The sequence below is a fragment of the Gallinula chloropus genome, assembly GCF_964237585.1.
Source record: "Gallinula chloropus genome assembly, chromosome: 4".
In the NCBI taxonomy this organism is placed as follows: domain Eukaryota; kingdom Metazoa; phylum Chordata; class Aves; order Gruiformes; family Rallidae; genus Gallinula; species Gallinula chloropus.
The window spans coordinates 4,406,165-4,430,615 of NC_140088.1; the positions used below are offsets into that span (position 1 = coordinate 4,406,165).

General features: G+C 47.2%; 2 protein-coding genes across 2 annotated transcripts in view; one reads left to right on the forward strand and one right to left on the reverse strand.

Moving 5' to 3' along the window:
- Positions 1 to 3,852: 3,852 nt before the first annotated feature.
- On the reverse strand, positions 3,853 to 18,309 carry LRRC74A (leucine rich repeat containing 74A; the record flags this gene model as incomplete). The annotated part of the gene is made up of 13 exons (XM_084264221.1): positions 3,853 to 3,931; positions 5,222 to 5,307; positions 5,933 to 6,040; positions 6,907 to 7,050; positions 10,181 to 10,276; positions 11,733 to 11,927; positions 12,261 to 12,346; positions 13,957 to 14,038; positions 14,808 to 14,857; positions 15,280 to 15,376; positions 16,081 to 16,188; positions 16,819 to 16,994; positions 18,174 to 18,309. 13 exons carry the CDS (start codon positions 18,307 to 18,309, stop codon positions 3,853 to 3,855), a joined length of 1,443 nt encoding a protein of 480 aa, XP_084120347.1.
- A 4,629-nt stretch (positions 18,310 to 22,938) lies between these two features.
- Positions 22,939 to 24,451, forward strand: part of ANGEL1 (angel homolog 1) — a gene marked incomplete at both ends in the record, with an annotated part of 84,476 nt that continues 82,963 nt past the window's right edge. Inside the window, one exon of the mRNA XM_084262849.1 lies at positions 22,939 to 23,002. Coding sequence (XP_084118975.1) covers positions 22,939 to 23,002 — 64 coding nt within the window. The remainder of the gene's footprint in view (positions 23,003 to 24,451) is intronic.

Sequence of the window (24,451 nt, forward strand, 5' to 3'; positions counted from 1 at the left end):
GATCCAAAGGTTCATCTGAACCAGCTAACGCATTAACCGCTCTGCTGTGCACGCTGTGGTTCCAGAACATGTTACTTAAACAGTGGTATTTGGTTTCTAATATTGAAGCGATCTGACAATGTCACTTGGCTGTGTCATTCTCACAAGCCATGGAAGATGCAAAGATTATGTTCAGCCAGCTTTCTGCGCTGTCTAATTTTGTGCTGGCAGGCTGAATTCCTGAGGTATGTTAGATGAGTCTCAGAGCTGCCTTAATTTATGCTGGCCAAATCATTTCCTTCTGCAGCATTTCGCAGGTGCGGGGATCAGCAGAGCAATTCATGTTCTACTCCCCGACCGCCCCTGCTCGGTGTCTACCAGTTTTTCCCTGAATTCCCAGCAAGGGGGACAAATGCTGTTGCCAAGCTTAAAAAAGCTTTATTGATCTGAGAGTGCTCAGAGAGACTCGTCAACAATACAAACTGCAACTACATCCCTCCACCACACTGCTTGCATGTGAATTTGGCGAACTCAAATTTTCACTCCCAGTTTTTTGCTGTTACTTTAATTGCATCAGGCCACATAGGAGGATGGAAGGTTGCATCTAGTTCCTTCCCAGAGATCTAATCTTTTTTGATTTTGAGTTTGGAAAAGTAAATACTTTTTATTTATCAAGCCTTTCTGGAATGGAAATTTCAGCTCAAACCCTTCAGCTGAAAGAAACCATCCTTTTTCCTGCTGTAAAGGTACATCATTGCTGAGCCTGGAGTTTAAGTGGACACTGAAATAAATAAAAGCCACACCTGCCGCAGGCCAGTACCCGTCTCTATTTGATTATGTTGTTGTCTTACAGAAGATTTTTGATGGCTGTAGCTAATCTAGAATCTTAAAGGTGATAATTGGACAAATCAGTTTAGTTGGGCAGCTGATTCTGTGCAAACCTAAGTGGAATAGTAATGCGTGATTAATACACAAGAGGACTCTGCGTGAGATAAAGACGTGTGTGTAATGTAGGCAACACAAACCCAAGACACAGAGGGGAAGAAAAGATGTTAAACAGTATACATGTGCTACACTCCTTTTCTGAAGAACAAACACTGTGCTGTAGGGACAGTGAAGCATACCTTTGCTCTCTGCCATCAGCTACCCCAAGATCCCATTGTTCTCTCTTAAACGTTTTCCAGTCTGGAACCAAGTGGGAAACTTCTCACCCCTGATCCAGCTTAACTGACTCCTAGAGCATCTGCCTGCTGATAAGCCAGGAGGCTTGTTTTTGAGGAAAATCTGGGATACTGTAAATCTTGTCCTCTGTCGGGTAACAATAGTTGCTGGTCATGCCAAAAAATTCCACTCTTTTTTTTTTTGTGCAAATACAAAATCATTGGGTGTGCCCAGCTCCCTGGCTTCAAATCTAAGCTGCACATGTTGATATTTACATTGTATGCCTCTTAAGCTGAAAAAAAAGTCTGCAAAAAGGATTTCTTGGGGCTGAGGGAGAGACAGAGGCATAGATATTTTACACTGTCGTGGCTACTGGGTGGTGAAAACTTGGTCAGTGGGTTTGTGGCCACTGAAGAACATCGTACAGGATGATGCAGTTCAACCACACCAAATGCAAGGTCCTGCACCTGGGTGAGCATCCCGAACACAAAGGCAGGCTGGGCTGAGAATGGATTGAGAGCAGCCCTAAGGAGATGGCCTTGGGAATGTTGATTGATCAACATGACCCAGGGATGTCCGCTTGCAGCCCAGAAAGCCAGCTGTGTCCTGGGCTGCACCAAAAGCAGCGTGACCGGCAGGTGGAGGGAGGTGATTTTTTCCTCTTCCCACTCTGGTGAGACCACACCTGGAGTACTGCAGCCAGCTCTGGGGTCCCCAGTACAAGAATGATACTGAGCTTGTTGGAGCGAGTTCAGAGGAAGACCACAAAGATAATCAGAGGGCTGGAGCACCTCTCCCACGAAGGCAGGCTGGGGTAGTTGGGGCTGTTCAGCCTGGAGAAGAGAAGACTCCAGTGAGACCTTAGAGCAGCTTTCTAGTACCTAAAGTGGGCCTACAAGAAAGCTGGAGAAGAGACTCTTTGTCAGGGAATATAGTTATAGGACAAGAGGTAATGGGTTTAAACTAAAAGACGGCAGATTTAGATTGGATATGAGGAAGAAATTCTTTACCATGGGGATGGGGAGATACTGGCACAGGCTGCCCAGAGAAGCTGTGGCTGCCCCCTCCCTGGCAGCGTTCAAGGCCGGGTTGATGGGGCTTTGGGCAACCTGGGCTAGTGGAGGGTGTCCCTGCCCATGGCAGGGGGGTGGAACTGAGTGATCTTTGAGGTCCCTTCCAACCCAAACCAGTCTGTGATTCTGTGACCCATCAGCCCCCTCCAAAAACTGCTGAGTAACTACAGGCAGATCCATAGGGCACACCTCGAGCTGGATGGGGGAGGAATGCCTTACGACAGGCTAAAACGATGCTCCTGCGTTTCAGGAAAGAAGCCCAGGAGCAGTTTACAGAAGAGGAGCTGCAAGCCCGAGGGTTCGGCCCCTGCAGAGGGGAAAGGCGGGGTGCGGCCCAGCGCTCCGCCCGCACTGCTGGGGCTGCACCGACACCTAGGGGCTGGCACGGGCACGGCCTGCGCCGCGGGGCCTGGGCTGGCCTCAGGGGAGCGGGGTGGGCGGGGGTCTGTCTCGGGAGTCAGCGAGCTCGAATCGGACACTGCCGGGCAGGGACCCCCTCCTCCGCCCCTCCCCGAGCTTTCGTGTGCAGCAGTAAGACCTGGCAGGTTTGGCGTGTGCTTCCAGGAGAAGACACCTCGGTGCTTTGGGACAGCCGCGGAAAGCTGGTTCCGTTGGTGAAGGAGACACCAACCGCCATCACAAGCAAATTCCCTGTGTCACAGGCATCAGCTGGGGCAATGGGTTAAAGCTTAGCAGCCGGGCATATATCAGGGATGACTGCTGAGCAGTCGCACCAACACCGTGATGTCACCAGTCACATTGGCCACTGGAGCCACCTGAGCTCTAATTCGAAGAGTTTACTCCCCCTCCCCTGCCCCCAGTTATTCTGCCAGGTGACAGACAGAGACCTACCAGATGGTAACCAGCTTCTTCTTTTCCATTCCACTGAAGGCTGGTCTTCCCAGCAGGGCCAGCATTTCCCAGTTCCAGTGGTATAGTCTATATTGGCAGTTTCAGCATGGCAAAATATATTTCCTGTGTATTTTTACATTTTATAATTTCTACTGATGTGTAAATATGAATAGATACAAGGCCTTCATTCCTTCTTAAGAGCTGTTGAAACTTTAAAAAGAAATTGTTTAAAAAATAGTAGTTTAGTAATGGCCATTTAAAATTTTACAGTTTCCACCCTTCTTCCCTTGGAGATATTTAATACAAATCTTATTACCCATAACTTTTTAAGCAACATTAGCTGTAGTGTCTCGGGATTTTAGTTCTCCTCTTGCAAAAGGCCCTCTCAGAACTGCTAAGCCTGGTAGAGCTGTCTGCAGGGCACGTCCTTCAGTCTTTCCTTGCCCATCTGCTCTCCCTCAGAAGGGGATAATACAAACGGGAGTTCTCTTGGTTTCCCCATTCTTGCTTTTTATCTCCATCTCTGCAGATAAATTGAGCATCATTGAGCATGCAGAGTGGGACTGATTTGGCACCTGGCTCCAAAGCACCAATCTCTTCTGTCCCTAACCAATAGGACCAGACAGCATTAAGACCTGCTGTGTAGAGCAACATCAACTTTATTTCAGCATTCAATAACTTAGACTATCAGAGCTCTCCAGTGTTGGGCCTCCCCAAGCCCAAGGTCACTGAGCTTTCTTCCAGAATTTCTTGTATAATCTTTCACTGTCAGTTCTGCTTCTTTGCTTTATTTTTTTGGCTCTTCCTTTGTTTTCTTCTCAGTTTCCCCTTCTACAGAATTCGGTGCTGACTTCTCTTTTAAGTGACTGAAAAGAAAGAGGTGAAGCCATATTAACTTAGCAAAGTAAACCTTCCCTGTCAGATATCTCAAAGCTGCTGAAAGAACCTTGAAGAAGCAGCCCAAGGTGGGACAGCAAAGGTCGCAACTATTCTGACTGTTGTTTACAAGGTGAATATTACCAGTACCACACACGCTACAGTGCTGTAAATGCATTGAGCTGCTTGACAAGAAGTACATATTGGTATTTACTTTTCTTCCTGTATCAACTTCACAGCGTTAATGGCACCAAATGAAGTTTCTTTTGCTAACCATTGGGTTTTAACGGTACCTAACTCGCTTACTGCTTGGCCAAGGTGCTGTAATTTGTGCCTAAAGTTTTTGGGAACCCTGTGTAACCCCACGGTTGAAGATTAACCAGTCTAAGGCCTGTCTGTCACCTGAGTGTGGATGCTTTAAGTGTGGCAGCAGTGTATGAGAAGGAACAAAGACCAGATCTGACAAAGTTACTCGTTTCTCTTTGAAAACATTAGGAAGCTAGGAGGTGACGACACTTGCAAAACTGACCCCATTGCCTCTAGCCTTAAAAGTAGACTACAGCATAAATTTTAAACCATCAATATGTGCTGAGGGATGGGAATATTTGGGCATGATTAATAGAGCTTTCAGCTGATGAGTCACATGTCAGAACTGACAAGAAATCTAGGGGGAATTTCGGGTCCAATGACAAGTGGTTTAGCCTGCAGCGACTGACAACCTCCAAGGAGTTTGCTGCTGACTGCTCAGGCTCTCAGAACTTGGACATGATCGCTACAGGCACTAAGGAAGAGGCACTTTCAAGAGAATGAAAAGTTCTGTAGTTTGAAGGTGGGTTTCCAGGGAAAACTAGGTCTCCTAAGAAGAAGGATCAGAGAGAAGGAGAAAAATGAGTCCCCGAGGATGGAGGAGAAGGTCTGAAGGTACAGATACGCTGTCTTTGCAAATCTTACCCTGGCTTCAGGGGAAGGACAGTGTTGAGCTGATGCTTCTTATACAGGCTTGTGAGCATGAATGAAAATGCCATTCAGCACTGAGATCCCTGCACTCTCACAGCAACTTTATCAAACAGAAAAATAAGACTGACTCCTAGTTTGACTCAACAGGGCTTCCAAGCATGCAAGATGTTATTCAGTCTGCCTGTTACTTAGGTGATAGTGGACTGGCCAGAAATATATGTTCCTTCACCTTCTAAAGTGAATAGGATATGGTTTTTTTTTTTTTTTTTAATTTGAGCCAAATTTTAAAAAGACAAGCCAGGAGAGTAAGTGGAGTCACTTACCTGTAGTCCACAATCCCTGTCTGATTCGGGTCTAACTTGCGCACTAGATCCCTGATTTGGGCTCGAGCCAGCGGGATGCTTGATTGCTGAGAGGATAAGATAAGTGTTAGCAAGAACATTTTCAAGCAGAAAAATCCTGTGGATCATATCAGGAGCCAGCATCTTTTAATAGGTGAGCAGATGGTCTGGTGCATGGAAGAAAGAGTGGAAAAAGTCCACAGTGGTGCTAGGGAGACAGTTTCACTCTTTGAGGATTAAAATAACATCTTTTTTGTTAAATGGCATCATGGCTTGCTGACCATTGCTACTGAGCCCAAGCACCATGGTAGTTTTGGCAGGAATAGAGCTGTCTACTCAGTGTGTAGAGGCAAGGGTTTAAATGCCTCTTTTCACTTTTCCTTAGCAGTAAGACAATTATCTATCAAGATCCTGTACAAAGAGCTGACCTCTGTGATTTTATGGGGTTTATGTGATACTCTACAGTTGATCCATTATCACTGATGCCATCTGTAGAATTTATTTGATGTCATAGAGTATGTGTTGGCTCTCAGCTTTTATTCAAGGTTCCAACTTTTGCAGTAGGTGAATTTAGCCTTTTAGTCTGTATGATGTCACCAACAAGGCTGACTGGTGGCTCTGCTGTGGCAGAGGGGTTCCCTCAGAGCAGCACCCTGACAGAAGAGCATCCTGGCTGTGCTTTCAGGGGCACACCTGCATCATGGCTCTCCGGAAGGCTGCCACAGGGATCTTCATGTTTCCATCCTTATCAATCTTCCTAAAAAAGTCCCAGAGTTGTAGGTTGTGCTCTTTCAAGTAGTTCTAAGAGAAGCAGAAATAAAACATGGGCATAACCATGAAACAGCCACTGATACCTGCCTCCAGCTCTCCCCTTGTTCCTGCATCTGTCACCCTGCCTTTACTCACCCTGTCACTGAGATATATGAGTCTGTAGCTTCTTGTGCAGCCACCCTATTGTCAGAACAAACCCCTTTTGTTCTGGTTAATCCCATTCTTCTCAGTTATACCTCCTTCTCCCCCTACCTTGAAACAAGATTTAGTAGTAATCCTGTTTCTTCTGAAAATTGCGTGTGGTTATTTGGTCTTCATCCCAGGAGCTTGGCTGGGCTGCCTGTTCCAGAGACAATCCTCTCCCCCAGATCTCTGATCACCTTAGCTGCTCTTCTCTGAATTCCTGTCTCTTTGAATGGGGACACATCTGTGTGCCATAACTGCTGTTAAAAACTGCAGAGCCTGCTAATGTGAGCCTCACTAACTGTGAAGCACAGCAGTGCTCTTTGATGTGAGCTCACAGCCCAAGCTTTTGCTGAAGTTCATCTGAATCCGTGTCTACAGCAAAGGCTCACCCAATTAGCTAAAAAAATCTGCACAGGAGCTCAGAAACAGTGAAGATGGTAGTGCAAATGTGCTATTTAACTCAGCAGTGCTCAGGTGCTTGCATTGCCTTCCAGCAAGGAGGACAGCACCATCTGCTGCTCTCCGTGGAAATTACAGACCTTGGAAAGCTGAGTACTTTCTCTTGTAATACCATATCCTACTTTGATGAAGCACTTTAATTTTCATGGCAAAGCACAGCTGTCCGTGAAGGGTTCTATGAAAGTCAGCTATTGTGGTGGAGCATAGGTACTGTGTACAGGAGAGCTGTGGACCCAAATTCAGGAGCTCACCTGAATCACTTTCATGGGACTTGGATGCTGCTTGGGGACCTTGGTGATGCAGCCTTCAACCTCACCATAGATGACATCTAGTTCAGGATGTGTTTGACACACCAAATCCAGCAACTTGATGAAAGTTTCATTCACCAACACATTCTGGTACGTAGGAGGAAGGAAAATGCAGTCAGCATTGATACCCAAACAACAACAACAACAAAGACTTGTTTGTAGCCAAAAATCCATCTGAAGTCCACATTATCCTTTCTGTCTTAAGGGTGGTCCCTTCTCCTATGCCTGCTCTTCAGTTTTAGGGACCCCATAGAAACCAAACCCTAAATAAGTGTTCTTTCTCTTTTCCCATGTCTGAGACAGAAAAAGCTCTACTGATTTATGCAGAAATTAGCTCAATGCAAGGTAGATGTTCCTCAGGTAAATATCTACACCAAAGACTTTTTATGTTAGGTGATTCAAGTGATTCATGTTCATCCCTGAGACAGTTCTAGATGGGTCTCCTTTCCATTCAGATAAGATGGGCAGTTAATGGCCAAAATGTGCCAGAGTGTTCTGCAAGAATGAAGAAACCCTCCAACAATCATCCAAGAATTAGTGTCTCCAACAGTGTAGCTTTGTAGCCCGGACAGGAGAGATGCACCTGTCTGAGTTCTCTGTTTTACCTCCTCCAGAATGGCCAGCAGCACAATGTCCTGGTTTAGGGTGTCCTCTGTTGATGCAAATGTTATCCCTGTCATGGATTGATTCTTCTAAATTCAGGTTGCGACAAATTTGCTTTTGCCTTGACTGATCTTTTAAAAAATATGATTACAGTTTTGTCCATCCATCCCCATGATCACAGGGGAACTGTTCATGTATTATCTTAGTTGTATATTTAATTGTTGGAAATTTCAAGGCAGTTGAGGAAATTCCTGAGAGCTGCTGTTCTCTGTCATTGTGGGAGCTTCCCAAGGCATCAAACACTGTATTATTTTCCTGAAGTCTATTTACAGTCTTCCAATGCATTTTTACAGCTTCTTTTTAGAAGCTGAAGAACTACTGTTCTTAGGATCACAGAATCACAAGGTTGGAAGAGACCTTTGAAGATCATCAAGTCCAACCATTCCCATCCTAAGCTAAACCAGATCCCTAAGTACCTCATCTACCCTTTTTTTGAACACATCCAGGGAAGGTGACTCAACCCCCTCCCTGGGCAGCCTGTTCCAGCCCTGACAACTCTTTCAGCAACAATTGAACTGGAGTTGACCCCATGGGAAAGCCAGCAGCATTTCCAAAGCACCATGTCTGGCCTAACACACCGTGCTGGGGGTGGGTGGGCACCTGCTGGCTATTTTGATTCGTGGCTGCTATAAAATTCTGGTAGTATCTGCAAGTTGAAACCCTGTGAAGAGTAGATTATGAAAGGAACGTGGGGAACAGTCGTGCTTGGAAATGTTGCCAGAAGCAAAGAGCTGCTTCGCTTTTGCTAGTGCTGTCAGGCTCACACAGAGGTCTCTAGATATGACCCTTATTGGAAACTCCTCTTACAGACACTAATTCACTCTTTAAAGACAATCATTTATCACTAGGGAAAGGCAGAAAAGGTTTTTGTTTATGTCTTCCCTTAAGTTCCCTCTAAAAGATTAAAATCTTCATTAATTTCTCCAAGGTTTAAGATAGTGCAAGGTCTTTGGGGCTGCATCCTTACAAATACTCTGCACTGGGATGCAAGACCTGTACATCACAGGTGGAATGAAGTCTGCCAGACAGATCAGATGTTTGCCAACAAGCATTTGATTGGGATACAGACATGTTTTTATAAATTCATGCCACTGAGGCATGAAAATGCCAGGTAATTCAGACTTTTTGAAGGGTGAGGTGAAGAGAGCATCTGTTAACCCAATAAGGCAGAGATTCATAGTGAGATTTAGGTGGAACTGAAGATACTTAATGTTAATTAACTCTTTGCCTCAAATTTTCTTGAGTGCCTCCTTTAAAATAAATGCACTTCAATAATTTCTTTAATTTCTCATAATTTAGCTAAATACATTACTCTCTACATGTGTAAGAGCTGTTTAAGTTGTTAGTAATAAAACTAGCAGTGTACTGTCCTGTAATGTACTGCAGTGTACTGCATTGTCATGCAAGTCCCTTACCACCCCCCCCAGCCTGTTTTAGTTTTACTTTGCAGAATGAGGCCTGACTCCTGGCAGATTTGGCAAATAATTCTCTTTGATCTTAATTTATGCAGGGAAAATTGTCCTAGAGGAACGGCTGTTCTTCAGATGGTCTCTGTTGAAAGCCCTTGATACTCAGGAAAGACCACAGATTAATATTATTTATTCTGCTTTGTTTTAGTAACCACAGGACAAAGAAACACAACCAGATGGGACTTAGATACAAGCCAATGACATGAGTCTCCAAAACTGCCCATGAACTTTTTTTTAAGCCTCTTTCAAGTGTGAACACATTATTTGTGCTCCAAGCCCCAAACCTGATCTTTGTGGAAATGCTCTTTTCTTTAATCCCAGTGCTCCCAAAGGTAGATGGGGGACCCTGAGGCCCCCAACACCTTCTGTAACTGCTCCCATGATGCACCAATGCATGGATAGGAAGGCCAGGACCAGACTGATGTGTGCCTAGGCCTCTCCCCAGTGTTGGTCTGCAATGAAACCCCTGCCCTCACCCAGGAGCTCAGCAGCATTTCTGGGTCTCCCATTTTTGAAGCAGCACATGAGGTTACAACAGTCTGTGTCTGCTTCCAACTTGCTACAGAGCAGCATACTAAGATTTGGCCTCTCTAATTTTCCCACCCCTTCCTTTCCCTTTCCTTTTAAGTGGGTTTTTGTTTGTTTGGGGTTTGGATTTTTTTTCTTTTTAAATGAAATTGCTTTCCTTTTAATGCCTTGAAGCATCCACCTTCTTGTACTCCTCCTGCATACTGACAGGGTATCAAAGCACTTCATAGAAGCCAGCACGTTAGGCTACCCTGGAGGGAGACAGCTGAGGGGGTGAAGAGAATTCATCCTCTGGTGGGAATTCACTCCTTGTTCTTGTTCTGCTATTGCAAAAAGGAAGTGAAATGTGGTGATACTACAGGCAACTCTCTCCAGAGCTAGACCAAAGCCCTATAGTTTCCACATGGCTCCTAGAAGGGCTGCCAGATAGTAGCCTCTCTTTATCAATGGTTGTGCACAAATGAAACAAACAGCAAGTCTCCAACCAGTCTTGGAAAGGGGCAGCTAGTTCCTGAAAATGTAGTGTCCTGGAGGGTTTCCAGCACATCAGCTCTTACTGGGATGTTGATCTCCTCCATCATGGAGTTGGGGTTCTTCCTGACAGATGTGACTAGCGCAGTGGCACCTTCCATGGTCAGGGGATTATTAGCCATCTGTGGTAGAAGAGACACAGATCCAGACATGGTGAGAATGAGGACTTCATGCCTGGAAGAAGGCACGCTGTAACCTCCAAGATGACCCTATCTTCCCATTCTTCAGCAGGGCTGTGGAGTAACTGTGGTTCCTTTGGGTGGGTTTGTCTGTTACCTCACCATCTCTTGCCTCTGTCCCTCAAAACTCAGCAATGCCAGTTCCCAGGGGAGTTGCTTTCTCAGCTTCTCTCCAGCCCCTTGTGTGAAACTCCACATGTAGGGAACACACCTGTCCTTCAGGAGTATGTGATGTGGATCATGTTCAGTCACTTGATGGGGAGAGGCTGTGGAGATGGGCTGCATTCTCATGTGTGCTTGCTGGTAGGGTCCCCCTGGGTGGGAGTTTGCCCCTCAGGACATTTCCAACACCCTTGGCTCCTCTTGGCAGAAGATCAGAGCTCAGGCTGATCAGCTGCCTCTGGCATACAAGGTTTAACTGTTTGGTGTTGTGGGGTTGGCGTTGCCATGTGCATCTCTTAGTGTGTGAGCATCACCTCTCTCCCACCTTGTACAGTCCCCACTCCCACTGTTTCATGGAAAACTTTCTTGGTTAACGTTGGCCAGCAGAAGACATGTCACCCTTTAAATCCTGCGTGTTATCAGCTCCTAACACAGTCTGTGCAGCTACAGAGAGAGCAGTGCCTTGATGTGACCTGGTGACCCTGCCTTTAGCCAGGTTAAGAGCAAGGCAGTTAGGCCTATAATAATATTTATTATACAAATACATGTATTTGTATAATCTAAACCAGCAGACACAAAGACTGGTGTGGGTGCAGTCATCTACAAGGACAGGGCTGTCCAAAGATAGGGCTACATGAACACCTTTAAAGATTCCCTCAGTCATGATGCTGCTGTGTGCAGGCTCTCAGGGTGGTGATGTGGGATTTAGCTGAGCGTGCAGCCCATAAGCAAGGTGATTTTTCTGAGCTGAATTACTAGAGAATGATTTTGGATTGAGAAGGCATGTTAGTTCTCAACCCTAACCTGTGAAGCCAACTTCAGTTCATTCAGTGATCCCTGGCTTACTAGCAGGCAGCTCTGGCTTTCTTTTTCTAGGACTTGATAATACTCCCTGTTGTTTAGGTATTCCTGTGGCATTGCCCTGACATGGCAATGATGTTTTTTCCTGTGTTTGACTAAATTTTTAGCAAATCATTACCACATTGGGGTGATAACAGGTGTGGGGTTATGCCAAACCAGTCCCTGGGATATATTTTGAGGGAACAGTACAATTTAGCTGGCCTGGAAGAAATTAATGGGATAGAATTTCCTTCCACTCTGCTCACCCTCAACCCAGAGCAATACTAATTTCCTTCAGTTCTAGCTCAGACAGCTCACTTCTGCCTTCTGTCCTTCCTGACTGAGATCTTTCTGCTCCTCCATTTATTCCTCCAGACCTGCCTAGGCTTTATTTTACCTTCAGGACTTTGAGTTTTCCATTGACTTCCAGGCCCCTGCAGAGCTTCTTGGCTCCCTCGTTGTTGATCTGGTTGTTGCTGATGTCCAGGTGAACCAGGACATTATTGACTTTGAGAGCTTCTCCCAGGGCCAGTGCTCCCTCATTGCCAATGGCATTCCAAGAAAGGTTGAGTATTTTCAGTGCAACATTGACCTCCAGGGAGAGAAGAGAGATCTTAGCCACTGCATGCCCATCTTCTGTACCACTATACCCTTTCTTGCCAGGCTGGGACAGGAGAAACCCTCAAGTCACACCCAGGCAGCTCTAATGAATCCAACATCTCTGCAACCTCACCAGGGTCTCTCTATCCATGTAACTCATCAGACCTACTCACTGCTCTCGTCTTTCTCCTGGTGCTCACTGCCTCTGGCAGTTGAAGAGCCTTGCTAGAGCTACTGAATCCTGCTCAGACCTCAGGGATGTGACTCCCCAGTCAGTGTTTCAACCAGCTCCTGGGTGTGAAGGGTGTCACAGGGACCTTCCTACCCTGAGACCTGCGCCCAGTCCTCCTGTCCCCTTCATCCTCAGGTGGTTCCAGCTCAGGTCCAGAATCTGCAGTGTTGTGTTGCTGGCTAGGAGAGAGAAACTGAGATGTTAGCTTATGAAGAATGGTCTGGACACAGCTGCTGACCCACATGGGGACTAAGAGAAGGTTTGCCATGGATTCAGCAACAGCCTTTGTTGATTGCAGTAGGAAGAACCTGCATCTACAGAGTCTTTGCTGTCCACAGCACCCAAAGAACAGAGAATGGGCTGCTGATCACAAGCAGAAAGGGAACATGGGTTTTTTCCTGGCTTAATCAAAGAACCAGTTTTGAAGGAGGAAGGTAGAGAGAGGGAGGATTGCCTGTATTGATAGGCACTGTCTGTTTTCTCACTGGATTCTCCTTGCCACATCTGAAACACCAAGACTCCCTCTGCATATGTTTTGATGAGCAGCAGAGAGGAATTCAGCTTCATATGGTAGCTGTGCCCAGCTGTACGTGTGCCAGTGCCAATTCACATGCATAGCACACCTCATGGTGTAAGTTCTACTTAGAGCAGGGTATGTGTGAATTCACTTGTGTCTCCTGTGACACTGGGAGGGGCAGAACTCGCTGCCAACACTTGCTTCTCATTCTCAGGGGGAATTTCTCATCCAGATTTTCCCTGGATGGGGAGGTTGGATGGAGGCAGATGGTGAGTTTAGCTGACTTTAAAATATTCCTTTAAGAAACAAAACAGAGAAGTGACAGATTCTGCAGTAATCTCTGCTGCTCCTGTCTCAAGTGAGCTGGAAGAAGAACTGTAAGACCTTTAATTTTGGAGAGGCTTTTCTCTTGGCTAGTAAAGTCATAAGTTTTCCTACGGATCTCTGGCTTGTCCGAGGCAGGGCACAGAGCCTTGGCCTCACTGCAGTTCTAAGTGATCCATTTCTTAAAGACATGGACTGTAATTAGAAAGAGACCCATATCAGTGAACATATACTGAACCAGAAGCAGCAAAGCATTGATTAAACTGAAGGTACTGTGTCACTGCTCATAGCACACACTTTGTGGCCATTATGGTAGTGGATGTACTGGCCATACTGGGGGAAGAAGAGCTGTCAGGTATCCACACAGTTCTTTCCTGCTGCACTAACAGCCCCTGAGATGACAGAGTGACTGTAATTGTTTTGTTTGCTTTCCCTCTCTGGATCTCACTTTGAACAGATAAATTAGGCAGCTTAATTTTATTTCTTCTTAATCTGTTTCCTTTGCTGCTTGCTGTGCAATGGCTCAAACCATTAGGGTTTGGGCTACTTAAGAAAAATTGAAATCACTCCTGAAGTTTGCAGTCAAAAGCTTAAAAGAGCCAACAGATCTGATCCTATTGGATTCTAGCAAAATGCAATTTTCTACTCCCTGAGGGACTTTTCTTTCAGCTCCCTTCTCTCTGACACAGGCTGCTCTGTTACTCTGGTTTCTTATCCTGCACTTTTGTTCTGATACATTAGTCAGAGTTGCTGGAGTCACTTGTGGTGAGGAGGGTGGGCCTGTGGACCAGGCAGGAAGCCCTAAATCTGCATTCCCTGTCCTTTGTACTACCCACCAGCTCATGGGGCATTTTTACTGGAGAAAGAAACACATGTTCCCTGTGCTGCCACCACCAAGTCCCCCAGTGCCTGTTCCCCTAGCTTTGCAGGAGTCATAAAGTGAGTTACCGAGCATGTCTCCCAGGAGCTGTCCTCCCTTCTCAGAGAACTCATTGTGGCTGAGGTCCAGCTCCTTCACTTGGTAATTGCCCTGCAGAGAGAGAAATGTGTGGAGACAATGAGATCTTCCAGCCAGCTGCAAGCAGATGTCATGCCAGGGCCCCCACATGAAGATGAAACAGAGGTCTATCAGACACACTGAGATCTTCAGTGCATGGGAGATCATCAGCACGGAGACTGCAGCACTGAGTGTCCCCAAACAGCTTTGTCAGGCGTGTAACATCACAGTGATTATCTTCCCAAAACATGGAAAGCGAAGGGTTGTTGCACAAGCTGCCCTCACACAGCTCATGTCCTGCCTGCAACGCATCCTGTGGTTCTGTTCCTGCCCCTTTCACTCCCACCACTGTACCCTGACCAACAGCACCAGGTCAAGGCCTTAGCTGGAGGGCAGCTTCTGGTGCTGCCAAATGATGCAGAAGCTTTGAGATGGGAACTAGCCAGAGAAGTCAAGCAAGTCCTGTTTTTACTGGAGAATCGCAGTTACACGAAGTTGGGTTACTTGTGCTTCTTAGAAGATTTTTGTCACCCAGATGTTGTTCTGTTACACAGTCCTGAAGGTTTGTTTCTCAGCCAGACCTGCACAGCTGTCCTGAGAAAATGTTAATGCAGTCCATCCTGCTCTGCATCCTCCCAGCCTCTCATTTCTGAAGTAAGCAAGAGGCACTTAGCAAAATTATGCCAGGAAGTCTTAGGGGCATTGCCAAGTGAAACCATGCCAAGTGAGCAGCAGTTTCAAGATGAGGAGAGTCTGCTGCACAGCCAGGGCTGCAAATGACCTTGGATTTCAGGTAACTCACCATTAATGCCTCAGCAAAGAATGATGCAGTCTCCTCACCAAAGTTGTTTCCTATGGAAGAAAAGTAGATTAACAGTGCACTGATCTCTTCCTGGGTGCTGTGATGGGGTCTGGAGGAAGCTGTGCTTTTAGGCAGGACCTAATCATTGCCCGTGCTGGGATGTCAGAAGTTAGTCACTATTCCTCTTCACTTCAAAGAGCAGAATTACCCCAAGATGTGGGAGACACTCCAGCAATTATCTAAGTTTCTCGTAAAGGAGTGGTTTTTAGAAGTGCTGGAGGTTGAGCTGGCCAGATATTTAATCACATTACTATAAATCTAGATTTCCACTGTTACTCTGGGTTCCCAGCAAAGACATAGCTGAGAGATTGATTTTGTCCATAGTCTGACTAATACTCTCAGGATGAGACTGGAATGAAACACGTGCTGTTTCACTTCCACTGCCATCAATGTTTGGGTGCAGACAGCCCACCTGAGAGCTGAAGAGCATGGAGGTAGGACACGTTGTCCAAAAGCAAAGCAGCAATGGCTGCAGCTCCTGCTGTTTCTAGGTGGTTATTGGAGATGTTCTAGGAAGAAAGAAGGGAAGATAAGAAGAATAAGTCTAAAGAATAAATCAGATTTATTATCTTATTAATGCCACAGATATCAAGGGAATAATGCAGGACAAGCAACGTGAGCAATGTTAGCCAGACAGTAATTAGCATGAGTTATAGGTGTGCTTAACCCTGTATCCTTCCTAGCAGGTGTAAAGCCCTAGAGCCATCAGTTCACCAGTGAACCAGGAGTCATTTTGCCAAGAATCTTTTCTTCCAGTGCAACACAGATCCCATAGCATAGCAAAATGCATTTTGGATACCCCAGTTTCGTATCAAAAAACCATTCCTACCTGAAAGTTTGGCATTATTCCCTTAATCAATCTGGAAAAGTTTCCCCACGTCATACTGGAGAATGAAAGTTCCTGTGCAAACACTTTCTGTGGGCTAAGCATGAACTCAAAGGATTTAATTATGGTAATTGTTGTCACATCTGCTAATGAAGAGGACAGTTCCAGACTCACCAGATTGCCATCACATGCACACTTCTGCTTTTCAGAAGCTTGTTATGTTTTAAAAGTAGAGCAGCATAAAATATCATGACTTTGAGGATGTTCTTGCCCGGAGAAAAAAAAGGATTATTTGGTTAAAACTGTAGTGGAACAGATTGATTTTCTTTCAGATGGTTGAATGCAGTGAGCAGTACTTCTGGCTACAAACTACGTCAGGTTTGGTACCAGTTCCTGAAGGGAAGAATTCTCCCGCAGCATTTCTGCCACGCATACAGCTCCTTCCGCCAGCATGCAGTTGTCTTCCAGCTCTAGATGGGTGACGGCTGCGTTGGACTGGGAAGGCACAAAGGTAAAGAAAGGCACCTGAAAGCTGCTGGGAAGTTAATGAATGGGGTAGTTTCCTCAGTTCAACAAACACTGGACATTACCTCCAAACCTCAGGAAGCACTGCAGGTCCTGAGCAGGACAGTGATGAGGGGACGTGGCAGACCCATGGCAGTGGGAACTGTCATGTAAAAGAGATGCTTTTCTGGAGAGGTTTTGAGTGGGTAAGGCTTTCTGTTGCTTTCTGCCAGCCTGGAGACCCAGATTCAAATCCAAGCTCCAATTCAGACATTTTGGGCGTGTCCATCAGGGAGTGTAGCACATCCCTATGCAGAACCCGGAGTGGGGGCTATCAATCCCTCTAGCCCTACCTCTGGCCATGCAGGGTTTAGGAGCACTGGGGACTCGTGTGCCCTGGGAGCATCAGTGTGCTGCTGGGGATAACTCCAGCAAAGACCAGAAGTTGTCACACAAGACTTTCCTGTGCAGGGGATGAAAAGCATTAAGAATGCTCAGAGTTCCTATATACATGACTTTTTCTCCCACATGGTGTACTCAGGGAAGGCTTCCAAGCCTGAGAGAGGCTTAAAATGTCCATTGTTTTTGAAAACAGTGGCCCCACTCTTCCTGCCTACTTACCACAAGAGCAATAGCAATGGCTTTGACACCTCTAGGTCCCAGACCATGGTGGTTCAGGTTTATGTAAGGCTTGTCCAGGTTGTGAATGAAGTGTGAGACAGGCACCACCTCCATCAGCCTGCATGCTTCCAAGTACAGTTCTACGCCTGTAATGCCCACAAAGGCCTTCTCAGGATCTACAGAGAAAAAGTATATTGCTGAAAGATGCATTCAGTGTTCTTTTAAATAAATTAATAAAATTAAGTAACACTATGCAACAACAGTAGGGTTTTACTCTTAAAGGCTTATCATCTCCTGATTCTCCCCATGCCTTTACCCCAGAGTTACTCCAAGAGTTATCCTCCTTGCTTCCTGCAGGTGACTTGCTGCAGCCTCTCACCAGCCTGCAATGGGACTAAAGCTTTCTTGGTGAATTTGTGACATCAGGCAAAAACCTTTTCACCTTCAAAAAAAGAAAAAAAATCTGAATTGAAGCACACAGCTGACGTTGCCAGCAGAGCTAGAGCAGCTCAGAACATCTTGGCCTACAACCAGCAGAAAGAATCCCAGCATTCTTATCTTGGCCATTGGGTGTTGTTGACACAGCTGCAGTGAGACGTATCAGTGCAGCTGGCAATGGTATTTCCATGAAAACCTGTCATTTGGAATTCCTGCATCAAACCCCATCCTTAAGAGCTCGTATTTCTCCATGCTGTTACAGGCATTCAACGGTCTGACCTCAAGACAAATTCCCCTCTCATCAAAGCCATTTTCCAGTTCAGTCTGAGGCTGCTAACAGAACAGCCTTTTGTTCTTGCATTCTTGTGGGGGTTGATTTGCCTTCCATTTATACCAAGTTTCAAAGTTCTCATCTTAAATCATGGGCAAATCCTACTGTTACAAACATGAGTTCAAAGACTTACTTTAGCCAGAGGAGTGACTTCACTAGGCCAAAGATAAAGAGAAGAGCCACCAGAAAAGTCTAGGACAGTTGTGGCAAACCTATGGTAGGCAGACCACAATTGCTCTGCAGTGTTTCATCAGGAGGGCACAAACAGAGCCTCAGTGCCATCCCTGGTTTCAGCTAGCTGCTCCTGCTTCCCAGGCAGCAGGCTGTTGGAAGGACTAGAGGAGAGAAGGAGGAACAAAGGAATAGCCATGGAGTATGGAAAGCAGTTGAAGGAAGATGACTGATCTCAAAGGGATATTCATTCTCCCCCTTGCCTTTATCAATTGCCAGATTACACGTGGTTGTCAGGACCCTGTCAGGGTTGTGTCCTTGCTCTCCATTTTGGATACCTACCTGTTGTTAGTAGGTACAACTCTGACTGTAAGGGAAAGGCCAGTGAGGGAAGATGGTCAGCAAACACACTCACCTTCCACTTCTAGGTCAGTGTCAGAACCTTGTGTGGCCTTCTCTGTTGAGGCATCAGCCAGCGACACAGACTCTGGAGACTCACCGATTCCAGGTATTCCTTCATTCTGGTCTGCCATGAAACCAAACAAATTCATTTTGTCAGTGCAAGCCCAGCACAGATGTAACTCCCTGGGTGTGACAGACCTCTCCCTGCTGTCAGTGAAGCCTGTGCCCCTCTCCAACATGCTGGGGATGCACCCTCTCCTCAGCTCCCTCAGCACGGGTGCTAGTCCTGGTGTGCAGACAGGCTCACTCTGGGGGTACAGATCTGCAGACCAGCAGTGGCTTGGCAGCTTTTGGAAAAAGCCCTCCCCAATATGTAGACCTAATGCAGGAGAACTGTGAGTCCCCCCTACATATGGGCTGCAACTTTTCCCCAGTGAGGGTGAGGGAGCCCTGGGACAGGCTGCCCAGGGGGTGTGGAGTCTCCTTCTCTGGAGAGATTCCAGCCCCGTCTGGACGCCGCCCTGTGCAATATGAGCTGGGGAGCTGCTTTGGCAGGGGGGTTGGACCCCATGAGCTCTCCAGGTCCCTTCCAACCCCTGGGATTCTATGATCTAGTCAAGGGCATCAAGTCCTTATCTTCTATTTTAAATCATGCCACTGATGGTATCAAAAGAGTTTCAGAGAAATTCTAAACAAGTATGTTAGATGTTTGTGGAAAAAATAAATAAAATACAGATTTTTTTTCTGCATCCCAATATAAATAGACAAAGAAAAAAGTAAAACAACCAGACATTTTTACATTTGCCTCTGGAACAGGTTAGAATTAACAGTTATACCATTCTCCTGGCTGCTACTGTCAATCAAATTCAGCCATCATTTTACCCACAATTATTTAAGACAACATGTAAGGGGAAACAGCAGCCATTATTAACTGACCAGGTATTTCCTAGTGATAATATTTTTTAAGTTAATACCATCAAAACCCCATGAGAAATACTAATTTTAATCTAATTGCTTGGGCTCGATAGCAGGTAATTAATTTTGTCAGATCCCACTTAAAGAGTGAAAGTTTCAAGAGTTCGTAGCCAGGAACAAACACCTTGTTTGCAGAAAAGCTATCTAGAGGGACTGATCCCAAATAGGCAACAAATTATTATTGCTGGATCAGACACCCTCCCCACAAGCTACATTTGCAGAAAAACAAGGCTATTTAGATGATAATGGATCTTATCTATTACAGCAGCCATTAGGGAAAATTACTATTTAACACTAAATAAATTCCATTATACTCTATTTAAATACAGAAAAAAAATAACCAAAGAGTCATAGAATGCTTTGGGTTGGCAGGGACCTTAAAATCATTGAGTTCCAAATCCCCCTGCCATGGGCAGAGACACCCTCCACTAGACCAGGGTGCCCAAAGCCCCATCCAGCCTGGCCTTGAACACTGCCAGGGAGGGGGCAGCCACAGCTTCTTTGGGCAGCCTGTGCCAGGGCCTCACTGCCCTCAGAGTGAAGAATGTCTTCCTGATACCTAATTGAAATCTGCCTTCCTTCAGCATGTCAGGCTACCTTACAGTAATTGCATGATGGAATTAATTTGTAATGACTAAGTGACAGGCTTTGACATTTCAGAAGGACCATCAATGCTAAGCTGGGAATTTGGGAAGAGATGCTGTGAGAAGGTGCAGAGCCTGGCTCTGTGGTGTGCAAGCACAGCCTGACAGCAGCCACCTCAGCAGCCTCTTCTGCCCTCACACCCTGCCTGGCCTTCTGGGCGAGGGAGGGCTCAAACAGGATCCGGCCTCACAAGGTGCTGAGCGCCAGCATCTCCTGTGGGCCTTAGGGACAGCTGTGCAGAGTTGCCTGGCAGCTGGTCCTGGCAAGCTCTCTTCTCACACATGCCATCTGCTCCTGGATGGCAGCTCTTGTCTCTGGGCACTGGCACCCTGGATCCTGGTTCACCACCTCTCTCCTCACCGCTGCATGGGCGGGGAAGGGAAGCCTTCCCCCATGGCCATCACCCTGCTGCAGCAGCATCCCTCTTGGGTGCTGGTGGTTTTCCTCTGGCCATTTCTGGCTGTTTCTGGAGTGAGTTTCCCAGTAAGTAAGCACTGCACCTGTGTCCTGCTCAGACTCTTTCTCCATGGCAGCACCAGTGAGTGGTGGGTTCTGCTGCTTTTCCTCTTCTGTGAGAAGTTCCCAGACACCTTCCAGACCCTGCAGGTTCCTCACACCCACACACAAAAGATGGCCTCTTGGCTACAATTAAAACATCTTCAGGAGGAATGGTGCCACTTGTAAGATCTATGTTCTTGATTTATACTGCTTATGAACAGGAGAAAACCATTTCCCTCTTGTGGTGGCTGCCCAGGTGTCATGAGAAAGCCCTGTGGAGCCTGCAGCTGCCCTGTCCCCCCATCCTGCCAGCACCACCCTTCTGTGACCTCATCTGCACCTTCCAACGCCAAGGGGTGACATTCAGGGCTGGAAACCCCGTTGCTCTGGGATCCCATTGGATCCCAATTACTGAGAAGAGAACAGCTGTGGTTTTGGCTATTAACCCCCCTCACTCCCCAGTCCATATCACAGAGTGGTGCCAGGCTGCTGGCAGGAGTTCTCCTCTCCTTTGAGTTCATATCCCAGTTCGTACAATTTCATGAGAGAACCAGGTTGCAGCAGTTACAAAGGAGATGAGGATAGAAGGGGTGTATTTGCCTTATTAGTCTTGAACAGAGTCAGACTTCCCCACTGCCAAATTCCTGGTATGTTTGGTAATAAAGTGTGGCTTGTAAACATGTCAGCACTTAATGGGGCTTTGAATCAAGTGCTCATTCATCCCACCAACTACTGTGGCTGCCAAAATTGGTTCAGTTCTTTTTATTTTGCATTATTTATACCAAGGACTTTGTGACCTTTTCCAAGAGGCTAAGATCAAAACTGTAGCTGAAGAGGCTTGCTCATAAAGGTTGAGCAGAACAAATAGATACACCCAGAAATCTTTCCATTAGGAACACCATCTCTTGTACAGATTTTGAAGTTCACGTAGCCTACACAATGTAATACAGGCTACACAGAAAGGAAGAAAAAGTCCCTTTCCCCAAGTACAAGAAGGTATTTTTAGCGTTTTTATTCCTCTAAGATCTACATAAACCTCTCAAGTAGTCCAGTCACTAGAGGCCATGGGAGGGTTATATTTGGATATAGAACAAAATGCCACAAAACCCAGCGGAAGGTTTGACCCTGAAGCAGATGACCATTGTCAGCTTTGATTTGATTGCCAAAGTTTGTAAATATTTTTTCTAGTGTAGGCCAGACAACTGTGACTGTCTGGATACTTGCTTGTTTGTGGCACCAACTAACATTCTTCTCTGATTTCAGTCTGATTATCCTGAAGTGGGTTGGGTCTGAAGATACTTTCTTAAATCTTTCCTTTTAAAGAACAGCCCTGTTTTAAATGCCTGGCATCAGTCCTTAATGTTGCAGATCCTTCCTCTGGAGAACACCCTCTATTTTCTGACTAGAAACCAGTGAGGTTTGCTTACTACAGCAGGAGAAGGGAGACCACAATGCAGTTCTGTGCTTTGCCAGAGACATCTGCAGGGTTCGAGACAAGTCACTGCCTCTGTGGGCCCTGGTGTTTTATATATAACTGAGGGTTTGAAAATGAGACTGGTGGGATTATTGTTTATATGTGATTTAACATCATCTCGGGTCCTAGCTGTGCACAGCCGTGCTACTAATCACCATACACAAATAGTGTAAGAGGCAGGTTGTCCTTCAAAAAGTGTTTTGTCTGAGTGTAACTCATGAGACAGCATCGGGTCACCATCAGTGGAGCAGTTTAGCAGCACTCATCCATCAGCACAGGGTCAGGGGTGACACGAGTCTTGACTTCATTGCAAGTGCCCATGTCAGAGGGTTTGGAAGAAGCCTACTGCCATCACAAGCATGCACTTGACGTAAGAAGCTGTAGCAGTGCTCAGTTCCATCTGTTGGCCCTTAGATGCCGTACACATTCGAATGTGGAATGATGCAAAGCGTTAAGAACATTGACTTCAAACAGCATTTCTCTTTTCACATGAAACTGGCTGGTTTCAACGAGCATCAGGCCCCAACTTGCCAGTGCCACAGTATGCTCAGGGCCAAGGGAGAGGGACTGGCTTTGCAGAGCTGTGCTACCTGAGAGCAGCACCCTCCACACCGCTGCTTAATGACCCACCCCCAATGGTGCTTGTGCACAGACAAGCTGGTCGCTTGGTTAGCGCAGGCTGCGTGTGCAAAGCCCGTGTAATGATTAACTCATCTGGAGCAGATGGGACTTTCCTCACCCACTCAGTGGGGAAGAAAAACCCATCCTTTCTGCTTGGATTTCTGGAGAATGGGGGGTGGAAACTCTCGCTGTCACCTTGCCCAGGGTCATAACGTCTGACCCCCAGGCACAGCGCGGTTGTGGGCCCTGCCGCAGAGCCAGGCCTGGGCCCCGGCTGCCCTTCTGCCCCACAGCGGAGCGGGCACGGCCCCACCCCACCCCGGCCGGGGCTGTCCCAGCCGCCGGCCGCGGCCTCCCAGGGTGAGGGAGCCCCGGAGCAGCGTGCTGGGAGGGCCAGGCGTGAGCGCGGCCGCTGAGCGTGGTGCCGGCCCGGCGCGGTGAGTCCTTGCGCGGCGCCCGGGCTCAGCCTCAGGCCGCGCGGTGCGGTCGTTGTTGAGGCGGAGTCGGCGCAGCGCGTCGCTTCGTTGGGGCCGGGCCGGGGACGGTGGAGGCCGCGCCGGGCGGTATGATCGGCACCGTGCTCTGCTACGTGCTGCTGCCGGCGGCGCGGCTCCTCCGCTCCCTCCGAGGTAACCCGGCCCTTGGCGGGCGGCGGCGGGGGCCGGGGGAGCCGGCGGGGCCCGGAGGGGCGGGGTGCGGATGCCTCTCGCTCGCCCCGGCCTGGCGAGGGGGCGGCTCCCTCCGTAGCTCCCGGAGCCCCTCGCCCTGGGCAGTAGGGGGAGGTGGGCCGGCGGGGCCTGGGGCTGCCGCCTGGGTGGTGTGGGCTCTAGTGCCGGGCCGGGGCTGCTCTCGCCCGGGACAGCGCAGAGTGCCGGGGTGTTGAGGGAAGCGCTTGCCGACTGTGGTGCTGCTATGGCAGGCTGCCGTCTGCCTGCCGGCTCAGGCCTCCTGCCCCAGGCGGGCACTAGAGCTGCGGGGAGAGCTCTGTAGGTGGGCTGCCTGGGCGCCTGTGACTCCCCCAGGACCTGGAGGTGACTCACGGACGGACTCCTGCTTTGTGTGCATCACTATTTCACTTAGTTTCCTAGATCCTGCTGCTACTTCTCAATCTCTAGTGATTGCTGATGTAAAGCCACCCTCCAGCCTGAAGCTGGCCCCAGGCCTGCAGCAGCCTCTGACTCCTCAGCAGCCTCACAGCTCCTGTGCTGTAATAACAAGTTCTGTTATAAGACCTATGGCCTACTAGTGTGTATGCCTATAATAATACCTTGGTTGCGTTGGTGTTTCAGATGCTTGTGAACTTAATTGCAAAACTGTGAGAGGAGTATGGTTCTTAGAGCTCCCTTTCTGGTGCATACAGAAAGCTTTGACACAAAAGATACAGTAAAAGCATACATGAATGTTGCTGACTCCTGGATGTTACTGCACTGGCTGACTGACTGTTGCAGGGATACAGTAGAGAAAAAGTGATTTATAGACAACAGAAGTTGCTAGTCAACAGTAGAGACTAGTACCTATGCAGAATCCATAGCAAAATATAACTTCTGTCATCTCTTACATAGATGCAAGTGAAAACAGTTCCTGGCTTTTCTACTTTATCCCAGCAACGTTAGTACAGTTAAGTGTTATATTCACAACAGGGTTGGTCTTTTTTAACAATCTTTTTGTCACAAATGTCAGTCATCAGGTGATCTGCAGTTCTTACCAGGACTGCTGCTGTGCATATATTCTCTCTAATAAGGCTATACATTGCATGTGTTGGTCTCTCTGTATCTTTATTTTTCATCTCTTAATAACAGAACAGCTTTTCTTCTACAACACATTGTTGTGATACGCTTGATCCTCTTAGCTGAACACTACTCTCTTACCCAATCCCTGAAAAGAAACTTCCTCCAAGTGGGTGTTTACATGAGCTTGGCTTCTTAGTCCTCATGTCCCATCAGTTAACTTCTCTACACTGTGCTTTTAGAGGTGCTGCTGGGAGCTGTCAGCTTCCACAAGGCCTTTGAGCTTGGCTGGCTGGCTGTGGGGCTGGCTGAGTTAGAACTGCATTCCCTAGAGCTGGTAAAGCCGTTGCC